We start from the raw sequence: 12,612 nt of genomic DNA on the forward strand, positions 1-12,612 counted from the left end.
CTGCAAACATTGGAACAAAGCCATCAATTCCATCATTCAAATTGTTGACATATATTGTAAAAAGAACAGGTCCCAACACAGGGCCCTGTGGAACACCACTAGTCACCGGCAACCAACAAGACAAGGGTCCCTTTATTCCCACTCTTTATCTCCTGCCAATCTGCCTTTGTTTTATCCATGCTGGAATCTTTCCTGTAATACCATGGACTCATAGCTTGTTAAGCAGTCTTAAGTGTGGCACCTTGTCAAAGGCCTTCTGGAAATCCAGGTACACAACATCAACCGATTCTCCTTTGCCTATCCTGCTTCTTATTTCTTCAAAGAATTCCCAAAGATTTGTCAGGCAAGATTTTACCATGAGGAAATCATGCTGACTACAGCCTATTTTATCATGTGCTTTCAAAGTACCCCGAAACCCAATCCTCAATAATTGACTCCAACAACTTCCCAACCATTGAGATCAGACTTCTGTCTCTGTCTCTGAATTTGTGATTCTTGAAAGATCATTACTAATGCCTCCCCAATCTCTTCAGTCATTTCTTTCAGAACCCTGGGGTTTACACCATCTGATTCAAATGACTTATCTGCCTTCAGACCTTTCAGTTTCCCAAAATCCTTCTTTCTAGTAATGGTAACTTCACACACATCATGACCCCTAACACCTGGAACTACCACTATATTCCTAGTGTCTTCCACAGTGAAGACTGATGCAAAACACGTGTTCAGATCATCTGTTATTTCCTTCTCCCCCATTAGTACCTCTCCAGCATCGTTTTCCAGCAGTCCAATATCTAATCTCACCTCCCTTTTACAATCTTGGAATACAGTTCAACACCATAATTCTCTCCAGGCTCGACAAGAAGATCAGGGGCCTTCACCCTGCTTTGTGTAGCTGGATCCTGGACTTCCTGTCATATCACCAGTAGGTGGTAAGAGTGGGCTCCCTCACCTCTGCCCCTCTGATCCTCAACATAGGTGCCCCTCAGGGCTGTGTACTAAGCGCCCTCCTTTACTCTCTGTATATCCATCACTGTGTTGCCACCCACAGCTTCAATCTGCTAATTAAATTTGCTGATGAGACTACACTGATTGGTCTGATCTCAAATAATAAAGAGACAGCCTACAGAGAAGACGTCTTCACCCTGTAACAGTGGTGTCAAGAAAACAACCTCTCCCTCAATGTCTCAAAAACAAAGGAGCTGGTTGTGGACTACAGAAGGAATGGAGACAGGCTAACCTCTATTGACATCAATGGATCTGGGGTTGAGAGGGTGAACAGCTTTAAGTTCCTCTGCGTAAGCATCACTGAGGATCTCACGTGGTCTGTACATACCGGCTGTGTGGTAAAAAAGGCACAACAGCGCCTCTTTCACCTCAGACAGTTGAGGAAGTTTGGTGTGGGCCCCCAAATCCTAAGAACTTTCTATAGGGGCACAATTGAGAGCATCCTGACTGGCTGCATCACTGCCTGGTATGGGAACTGTACTTCCCTCAATCGCAGGACTCTGCAGAGAGTGGTGCGGACAGCCCAGTGCATCTGTAAATGTGAACTTCCCATTATTCAGGATATTTAGAAAGACAGGTGTGTAAAAAGGGCCCAAAGGATCATTGGGGACCCAAGTCACCCCAACCACAAACTGTTCCAGTTGCTACCATCCAGGAAACGGTACCACAGAATAAAAGCCAGGGCCAACAGGCTCCGGGACAGCTTCGACTACCAGGCCATCATAATGACACAACTGTATTTCTATGTTATATTGACAATCCCATTGTATATAATATTTATTATAAATTACTATAATTGCACATTGCACATTTAGATGGAGATGTAATGTAAAGATTTTTAATCCTTATGTATATGAAGAATGTAAGTAATAAAGTCAATTCAATCTATGTATCTGAAGAAACTTTTGGTATCCTCTTTAACATTATTGGTTAGCTTACTTTTGTATTCCATCTTTATCATCTTAGTGACTCTTTGAGTAGCCTTCTGTTGGTTTTTAAATCTTCCTAATCCTCTAACTTACCACCAATTTTTGCTCTATTATATTGCTTCTCCTTGGCTTTTATGTTGGCTTTGAGTTCCCTTGTTGCCTTTAGAATACTTCTTTCTCTTTAGGATGCGTATATCCTGTGCCTTCTGAATTGATTCCAAAAATTCCAGCCATTGCTGCTCTGCCATCATCCCTGCCAGTGTTCTTTTCCAATCAATTTTGGCCAACTCCTCTCTCATGCCTCTGTAATTTCCTTTACTTCACTGTAATACTGATTCATCTGACTTTAGCTTCTCCTTCTCAAATTTCAGGGAAATGTATTTTGGCTTTGAGTAAGAGAAGGAGCCATGGTGTCCAACTTAGGAGTGTGTGTCAGCCAATCAGGATTGTGGGATGTGAGAGAAGGGGAAGTGCTGTGGTGAAGGGTTTTCTGAAGGACAGTAGTCTAGTTTGTGTCTTTTGGCAGGGGTTGTGGAGCAGGACACAAGGGAAGATGTCGTGGAATGCCACTGAAAGAATAGTCACCATTGCAAGAAGTGCTTTGTACAGATGAATGGCTCCAAGGAAGAAGGGCCAATACTCCTGAGAGAGCCAGTTCATTCCAGATGGTCTTTGAGGGGAGTTCAGAATGTGGTGGGTGCTTTCATGCAGACCATGGGTCCAGCATGTGAGTAAAGAGACACACCCCGACTACTCCAGTATGAGCTCCAACGTTAGGTGAACATTGGACTGGTTTAACTATAATGGGCCCTTCTATTTTTCTTTTCCTTTTCTGTAATTATTTGTTAAAGCTGAAAATTTGGTAGATATAATTTCTTTATAATTTCACGCTGGTGTACGACATGTCATTTCTGAGCTACCGATAACTGTGTATAGACAGTATTTACACAGCATTCACTCAAATTGAGGTTTCTTTAACCAGAACATCACGATGTTCCTGTTTGGTTGAACCCCAAATCATACTGATCCTACATGTATATTGTTTATGAAAGGGGGTTCTCTCACTGCTCGTTTACGTGGCTGTTAGCAGAGCTAGCGAACGAGTCAAGTCTGTATACCAGCCCCGGTGAGAAGGTTATGTGTACACATTGAGTGTACAAACACTTTAATAACTCTGTAAACATTGCCTTATCTCCATGTTAATTCCTGGTTGTATCACTTATTTATATATGGGATAAGGGCACAGATGACAAGACCAGTATTTAATAATAGTAATCAATAAATGCACCTACCTTACAATTGAAAATACTCAAGTATACAATATCAAATGGCCAACATAACATTGCCATTCTAACTCTAAATAACTTTACCGTTATTACATGATACTGAATTCCATCACATCTTTTCGGCAGGATGGGGATAATCGAAGGAGGAATCAGGATGCCATCCAGAGTGTGAATGATGCCATTGGAAGCAACAATATCCCTTTTGTGCAAAGGAACCCCTGCATCACCCAGCAAAATCCGGCCCTATGAACAGATTAAAGGAGAATATCATTTACTCAAATTCAATTCAAACTTAGCATGGCTTCACAGAGTGATGGTTTACATTTTTGCTCAAAGAATTAAGTTAAAAACAAACTATTAACTGTAATTAGGTGAGAATCTTATTGAGCCAGAGTTGCTCACTTCCTGTGCTTTTAATTTCAAGAAGTTTCTCAATAAGTACTTATGTTCCAGAAATAATATCTGACATGCTTCTCAAGTTGCTAGAAAACATAGTGCAAACACATTTCATAAAACAGTAGAAACTCTGCAGATGCTGGAATTCCAAGCGACACACAGAAAATGCTACAGGAACTCAGCAAGCCACACTGGTCCTGCTGAAGGGTCTCGGCCAGGAACGTCGACTGTTTACTCTTTTCCATAGATGCTGCCTGACCAGCTCAGCTCCTCCAGCATTTTATGTGCAAAGTCATTTACTTGGATATTGGACAATCCAGTCCGTGCTGGTGTGGGGGCTCTCCGGTCCGGTCCACGCCAGGGGTGGGGCTCTCCAGCCCGGTCTGCGCCGGGGGGTGGGTGGGGGGGCCCGGTCCGCGCTGGGGGGTGGGGCTCTCCGGCCCGGTCCACACTGGGGGGTGGGGCTGTCCGGCTCGGTCTGCTCAGGGAGTGGGTTCACTGTCCCCCTCCCCACGACCTGTGCTGGGAAATTGATTCACAGATCCAGTCGGTCAGTGCTAATTGTACATTCGCTTATCCAGTCTCTGGTGAGGAGTTCATTTAAATCTGAAGCACAGGAAATGTGGTTAGATTCCTGCGTATCTACATGATGTTTTTCTGAGGTAGTCATAGCTGAAGGGTGGTAGTGGGGACGAGCTCCCACTGTTAAACAAATGCTCTTCATGGCGTGCGTCTCAAACAGCCTCTGACAACCGAGTCCAACTCCTGGCCTTCACGTGTGGCATAGTTCTTGTGCCCGGCAGAGCTGTTCTCACTGACAGGAGAAGGGGCAAAGGCGGGCCACTGGCACCTTAAAAACCAGTTGCTCAGGGCAGATGGGGCTCGTTAACCATGGATGGTAGCTCATCTAGGAGAGGGAAACTCCGATTTCAAACCTCCACTGCCTTGCGGCTATACCTGCTAGGGGAAAGGCTTTGGGAGTAAATCCGGAGTCGGAGTCCCGAAGGCGGCTGACTGCTGTACCCAGCACCGGCACGGCAACTCCTGCCATGCTGCTGGCACTAAATGTGTATCGACTTTCGTCGTTCCATTGGACCCGTCATCAGCATGGAGAGGGGGGTCCCACTGCATGGGCAACAGATGGATCTCCATATCAAATCTGCCCTGGCTTGCACCCTGGAGAGGCCACTCCAGCTTTGCTTGATAGCATTGGACAAACACGGGAAGCCGCAGTTACTGGTTATAAGTCATAATGCTTGATTAGCGTACAGCATGGAGCCAGGGGTTGCTTCCGACGGTGGGAGAGACCGTCGCGTTTCACTGGACAGCGACCGCCCGCCTGAAGCTGGGCAGCCCCCTGCCAATAAGGTGCTGTCCCACCACAGTCAGTCTTCCTCACTGAGTGCATGGGGATAATGGATTATTCCACGAAGACCTGACTGTAACTACTGCACCAGACAAGAAAGAAAGCAAATCGAATAAGACAACACCCATCAAGCTGGGATGTTGGAATGTCCGCACAATGATGACTGGACTTGACCAAAACCTCAAGGATATCGATGATGCATGGAAAACCAGTGGTCATTAACAACGAGCTACTAAGGCTCAACGTAGATATAGCTACCCTACAAGAAACACATTTGGCGGATTCAGGTACACTGAAGGAAAGGGACTACACATTTTTCTGGCAGGGAAAGAACCAAGATGAGCCCCGCGAGCATGGAGTGGGTCTTGCCATTAGGAGCTCCTTGTTGCAAATGGTGGAGCAACCAGAAAATAGATCAGAACGACTTACAACCCTCCACCTACTCACCAGTCACAGCCCAGTATCTCTCGTCAGTGTGTATGCCCCTACCTTGAACTCCACCTCTGAGGCAAAAGACATGTTCTATGACAAATTAGAAGCTGTTGTCAGGAATATTCCCAGTGATGATCACCTCGTTCTCCTTGGTGACTTCAACGCCAGAGGGGGAGCCGATAACGATTCCTGGCCATCTTGTCTTGGCCACTTTGGAATTGGCAAAATAAATGACAATGGACAAAGTCTCCTGGAGTTCTGCTCCTATCACGGCCTGTGCATAACTAACTCCTACTTTCAGACGAAGTCGCAGTATAAGGTCTCATGGCGATATCCAGGGTCTAAACACCGGCGCCAGCTAAACATGATCATCACCAGGCGCTCTTTCACCAACTCTGTACTAATCACCCGCTCACACCACAGTGCAGACTGCGATACAGATCATGCTTTAGCATGCTGCAAGATCCATCACTCCAAGCATACTGGAACACCTCGTATCAACACAACAGAGATGAAATAGTCAGAAAAGGTTGATCAGTTTGCCAAGTCAGTACAGGGTGCTATGACTACCTCCTCACAAGGAGATAGTGCGACAGAACAATGGTCATACCTTTCTGACACCATCCACGAATCAGCACTCTCCAACTTTGGGAGAAAGACCTCAAAGAGCAGTGACTGGTTTGAGGCAAAGTCCAACATCCTGACTACTGTCATCGAAGCCAGATGTGCAGCTCTCACAGAGTACAAGCGCTCACCATCCGACCAAACCCTCCAGGCACTTCGAGCTGCTAGAAGCAAAGTGCAACAGACTGCAAGGCAGTGTGCAAGTGAGTACTGGCTGCAGCCCAGTGAGGACATTCAGACAGCAGCTGTGACAGGCAACATCAGATCAATGTATGATGGTATCAAGAAGGCCCTTGGCCCATCACAGAGCAAGACAGCACCGCTGAAGTCATCCACTGGTGAAATAATCACTAATAAAAGCAAGCAGACGGAACGCTGGGTAGAACACTACTCCGAGCGCTACTCGAGGGAAAATGTTGTTGTTAGCTCAGCCACTGATGCCATCGATTGTCTACCAGTCACGGATGAACTCGACTTTGAACCAACCATTGAGGACTTCAGCAAGGCAATTGACAGTCTGGACCCAGGGAAAGCTCCTGGCAATGATGGGATTCCTCCAGACCTGATCAAACACCGCAAGAGCTCACTCCTCCAACCTTTACACGAGGTTCTCCGTCAGGCTGGAATGAAGGAGCCATACCACAGGATATGCGCGACTCCAAAATCGTCACTTTGTACAAGAACGAGTGATAGGAGCGACTGCAACAACTACAAGGGTATCTCCCTCCTGAGTATTGTCAGCAAAGTCTTTGCTCCTGTAACTCTGGCACGTCTACAGACTCTGGCAGAACAGGTCTATCCCGAGTCCCGATGTGGTTTTCGTGCAAGGAGGTCAACTCTCAACATGATTTTCTCACTCCGTCAACTCCAGGAGAAGTGCAGGGAACAACAGAAACCCCTCTATGTCATTTTCATCGACTTGACCAAGGCATTCAACCTTGTCAGCAGGGATGGGCTCTTTCAAATTCTCCTCAAGATTGGCTGTCCCCCGAAACTCCAAAGTATCATTAAGCTATTCCATGACAACATGAGGGCTACTGTTCAGTACGACAGCAGCTCATCAGAACCTTTCGCTATTCGTAGTGGAGTTAAACAAGGATGCGTGTTGGCCCCAACATTATTCAGCAACTTCTTCTCTCTGCTATTGAAGCACGCGTTTTGGACGTCAACAGACGGCATCTACAGGTCTGATGGGCAGCTGTTCAACACTGCGCGCCTGAGAGCAAGAACAAAGATGCGAAGGATCTTAATACAGGACATGCTCTTTGCCGATGACGCTGCTATAACCTCGCACACCAAGCAGCAACTACAAACTCTCATGGACCGTTTCTCTAAGGCATGCAAGGACTTCAGGCTTACCATCAGCCTAAAGAAAACAAATGTTCTTGCCCAGAGCGTAGTGGAGACACCAGTCATTACCATCGACAATTACGATCTAGAAGTGGTCCATGAGTTCACATACTTGGGGTAGACCAATAGCGACACTCTCTCTCTCGATGCTGAAATCAATAGGCGTATCGGCAAAGCCGCATCGCTCCTTGCTTGACTCTCCTCGTGGGTCTGGGAGAATCCGAAACTCACTACAAAGACCAAGATTGCTGTGTACAATGCATGCGTTATCAGCACCCTCCTGTATGGTAGTGAGACTTGGACCATCTACTCCAAGCAGGAGAGGAAACTCAATAGTTTTCACCTGCGCAACCTTCGCCGCATCCTTGGCATCACCTGGAGAGACAAAGTCCCAGACTCTGAGGTCCTCTCCCGCGCTGGACTTCCCACAATGTTCACGCTTTTGAGACAACGCTGACTGCGCTGGCTGGGCCACGTCCGTCATATGAAGGGTGGTAGACTGCCAAAGGACATCCTCTACAGAGAACTAGCAACAGGTAAGAGGAATGTTGGTAGACCCCAGCTTCGCTTCAAGGAGCTCTGCAAGTGCAACATGAAAGCCAGTGCAGGGAGGATACAGCAGGTGACCGCAACAAATGGCAAGATACTCTTCAGCAATACCTAGAGCAGGGCGAAAGAGTGATCCTGAGTCAGTTTGAGGAGCGAAGAGCTAAACGGAGAGCACAGCGGACAACAATTCCGCGACGCCCTACACATGCAGCAACTGTGACAGAGCCTGCCATTCCAGGATCAGCCTCAATAGCCACAGTCAACGCTGCTCGACAAACCAGTGACTACCAGAGGCGCAGTACCCATGGTCGACCACGACCGACGGAGGCCACACACACCATCTTTTTCTGTTCATGAATTAAATTTGTACAAGATATTTTGTAATAAGGCCATTTTTGATTGCAGTCTTAATTTATAACTAAAATGCTTGTCACTATCCTTACTTAGAGTAACATGGAGAGAGATTCTTTGGGCCATCAAGTCATACACCCAATTTCCCTAACACCATATTAATCACATTCTATTTTCCTCCTGTTCCCATCAGTTTCCTCCAAATTTTAACTCTCACCTACACTTCAATTTTAACTGGGGGTGTATTATTGCCAAATGACCTACCAGCAGGCATGTGGCAGTGAACTGGAGCACCTTGTTGTAACCCATGCAATCACAGGGGTGGAGCACTAACTCCACAAAGACAGCACCTGGGGTCAGGATTGAACTGTGAGGCAGCTCTGCAAGCTGCATTGCTGTGCAGCTCAAAGTTGACCAATGCATTCAGACATTGACGGCCTTACACACAAGGTGACAGAAGAAAATATTTGCATCCATTTAGTATCTTTACGTGTCTTTGAAAGATACTACAAACAGATTCACACAAACTCGTTCTGTAATTGAAGTGAAGGCAAAAAAGGAAAAGTACCCATGTTGGTGATGTATCAGGTGGGACTTTCGACTACTATATTGTACAATTCAAAACCAGCATCTTCCAACTTACCTTGTTTTGACTGAATCAATGGGTACATCGCTGTTCATATATTGTACTTACATTGGCGGTCACATTGATGGATATTATCTGGTTGGCTTTTGTCAAGATTCGAGACATGGTTGACAATCTATCCACTGCCAACTAGAAATTTAAATGACAAGTTATGGAAATTCCTTGAGAAATTAGTACAATGTATTAAGATCATAATTCTGTGAGCAACAGTCAAGGTTATTTACCAAAAGACCCTAAGACATAGGAGCAGAATTAAGCCACTGGGCCCATCGAGTCTGCTCCAATATTCCATCATGGACAATCCATTTCTCTCTCAACTCTATTCTCCTGCCTTAATCCTATTCCACTGACACCCTGTCTAACCTATCAACCTCCACTTTAAGTATACTCACTGACTGGGCCTCCATAGCTGTCTGTGGCAATGAATTCCACAGATTTACCACCCTCTGGCTAAAGAAATTCCTCCTCATCTCTGTTCTAAAGGGATGTCCCTCCATTCTGAGGCTGTGCCCTCTGGTCCCAGACTCAACCACTATAGGAAGCATCCTCTCCACATCCACTCTGTCTCTGGATTTCTGTGAGATCCCTCCTCATTCTTCTAAACTCCAGCAAATACAGGCCCAGAGCTACCAAACCTTTCCATTCCTTAAATCATTCTTTCAATCTTAATTATAGTGACCTTCTTCGCCAGCTTGTCTGTTGCTCATGTTAAACTGCAGCTGTTGTGACAGTTGTCAGTGCTCCTTAGCCAACAGGGAACACTCTTGCAGGTCAATAACAATGCTGCCTACCTGCGTCTACTTCTGGACTACAACAGCATTCCATTCTGGCAGGTCAGCAAGGTGTAACAAACTTTCTCCATATGAGAGAAAAATTCAAAGGTCAGATGAAACTTCCATTTGAACACCAACAAGGCCCCAATATTCAACTGCTCAATTTTCTCTTTTAATATTTCTTTCAAAATATTTAGAATTTACTTACATTGCCTGATGCAAAGATATGATGCTTCACTAGCTCTTGAAGTTTTGGCCGACCCTTATTTTAAGAAAACAAGAATACAGGTAACGCGGAAGCCCTGATGAGTTGGGAAGTTCAGTAATTAATTGATAACTCAACAGACTATTTAATTTAGCTCCTTTTTTAGTTACAAAAACAAATGAATTTTTGTATCCTACTTTAATTTGCAATGATTAATATTGATCCTAGCTTCCTTTTTTTGGACAGTTTTCAATCCAAAGAAATCGGTTTTGTACTCTTAGCCTAATGCACTTTATTCTCAACCATAGAAACAAGAACAGCTTTTAAGCGTGTGCGAGGAGGTGGGAGTCTTTGTTCATTTTTACAACCATTTTGAAGTTCAAACAATGCAGATCTAATTCACAGATATGAAAATGGCAAGCATGCAAATTTGTCCAGCGTTAGAACATAGGACATTACAGTACAGTACAGGCCCCTCAACCTTCGATGTCATGCCCATCTTTTAACCTTCTCCAAGGTCAACCCAATTCTTCCCTCCTACATAGCCCTCCATCTTTCTGTTATACATGTGCCTGTTTAGGTGATTTAAATGCCCCTAATGTATCTGCCTCTACCATTCCATGCACTGACCACTCTGTATAAAAGTTAACTTTGGCACACCACTATACTTTCTCCAGAAATGTCCCTTCATTTTAGTCATTTCTGCCCTGGAGAAAAATCTCATTTAATTTATGCCCCTTATCACCTTGTACATCTCTATCGGCACCTTCTATCTTCCTTCACTTTCTAAAGATTATAAAGCTCCTCATCAACTTGATCAGAGCGATTCCAAACGAAAACCAGCTATAATTCACATGGCTGTTATATTGAAAACAAATAGTGTGCAAGTCCTGTCCTGAAAAGGGCTCATTTCCACAGTAACTCCAAACCTAAAAGAAATTCTGTGCATTACCCAGTTATATGATTTTAGATTCTTCCCTTGGAGAAAAGAACAAAGTTTTATAAGCGGTCACACGTCGATTAACAGTTTAAAACTACAAATTGGTTTAGTGGATTCACGAAACTATACTGGTCCATAAATTGGTAATTCCTAATCAAGATTTCCCTCATTATTCCTCACAAAGCCAATTTCTTTTTTTAGCTAGGCTCACTGGGAAGTGCGACATATTGGAGACATGACTGCCTAAAAAAATGAGACCCTTTCGTGCCAGTCTTTAATGTGTAATTTATGCACTAAAGCCTTTCTGCATATATTAGACTGTGTGAGTGTTCATTTCTGGGTCAATTAGCAAACAGCACAAAAGCTGCAGAGATGCTTCTTTGCACAAATTCCCTGAGCAAGACTTAAGTTTGCCTGTTGCCATTTGTGCACCTAATGATATCATAACTTTCTGCCTTTTTCACCAAAGCTTCTTTGCTGATTGCAGCCTTAAAAAGAAAAAAAATCACTTGTGATCCAGTGCACAGTAATCACCACCTTTTTGGCAGCCGGCAGTTCACAGTGGACTGGGGCCCAGTGGAATGCAACATGGTGTAGGGATTGCCCGATCACAATGATGAACACCAGATGCACCCTTCCCCAGTGTTTCTCCTCACTTCCATGGCAACCATATGTTCAGCTGTATGGTGGTTGTGTCAGCTCTGCCTGACAGCCTCAACATTCTGCACAGAGTTAATGCTACAGCTATGAACCAGTAGGTACAACATTTCTACATAATTTAGAGTGAAAACACTTAATGATTGTTTAATTGGCTTTTACACCTATTTTCAAAATAAATGCCATTATAAATCCAGGATAAATAAAGGTTGATCGGTGTCTGGGAAGTATCAACATAATCAGAGAGGAAGGGAAAAATAAATAAGTTAGACTTCAATTCTCTAATGAGCTGCTGGAAAATTCATTCCTTTCTGTTGGAAAAATAGCTATTTCACTAAATATCTAACATTGGTCACCAGCACTAAATATGCCGTAATGGGCTGGCTGTGTGCTATTCTCTACTTCACAAGTTCAGGTTTAACTGTCATTCATCCATACATGAATACAGCCAAACAAAACAGCATTGCTCTGAGGCCAAGGGGCAAAACAGCCATACACAGTCATACACAACACGAGGCACGTATAAGACAGCAGTAATACAAGTCAGACAAAATATATTTAGTCAGCTCCCTGAGTCCATGAAGGTTGCAGCAGTCTGCAAACACATACAGCTTGTCTTCTACTGAGCAAACAATAGAGGGCATTACCAGGGCCAGCATGGACTCCGCACCACACCACACCACACCAGGCCGGCATGGACTCCGCACCACACCACACCACACCAGGGCCGGCATGGACTCCGCACCACACCACACCACACCAGTGCCGGCATGGACTCTGCATCTCACCACACCACACCAGGCCGGCATGGACTCCGCACCACACCACACCACACCAGGGCCGGCATGGACTCTGCATCTCACCACACCACACCAGGGCCGGCATGGACTCCCCACCACACCACACCACACCAGGGCCGGCATGGACTCCGCACCACACCACACCACACCAGGGCCGGCATGGACTCCGCACCACACCACACCAGGGCCGGCATGGACTCCGCACCACACCACACCAGGGCCGGCATGGACACCACACCACACCACACAAGGGCCGGCATGGACACCACACCACACTACACAAGGGCCGGCATGGACTCCACA

General features: G+C 45.3%; 1 protein-coding gene across 2 annotated transcripts in view; it reads right to left on the reverse strand.

Moving 5' to 3' along the window:
* The window catches only part of stab1 (stabilin 1), a 341,714-nt gene that overhangs the window by 228,765 nt on the left and 100,337 nt on the right, over positions 1-12,612 (reverse strand). For both annotated transcript variants that reach the window (XM_072280942.1, XM_072280940.1), the window contains exons 16-18: positions 9,916-9,969; positions 8,983-9,063; positions 3,305-3,463 (exon numbers count right to left, since the gene is read on the reverse strand). In XM_072280942.1, coding sequence (XP_072137043.1) covers positions 3,305-3,463; positions 8,983-9,063; positions 9,916-9,969 — 294 coding nt within the window. The remainder of the gene's footprint in view (positions 1-3,304; positions 3,464-8,982; positions 9,064-9,915; positions 9,970-12,612) is intronic.

The sequence above is a fragment of the Mobula birostris genome, chromosome 16 (genome assembly GCF_030028105.1).
Source record: "Mobula birostris isolate sMobBir1 chromosome 16, sMobBir1.hap1, whole genome shotgun sequence".
In the NCBI taxonomy this organism is placed as follows: domain Eukaryota; kingdom Metazoa; phylum Chordata; class Chondrichthyes; order Myliobatiformes; family Myliobatidae; genus Mobula; species Mobula birostris.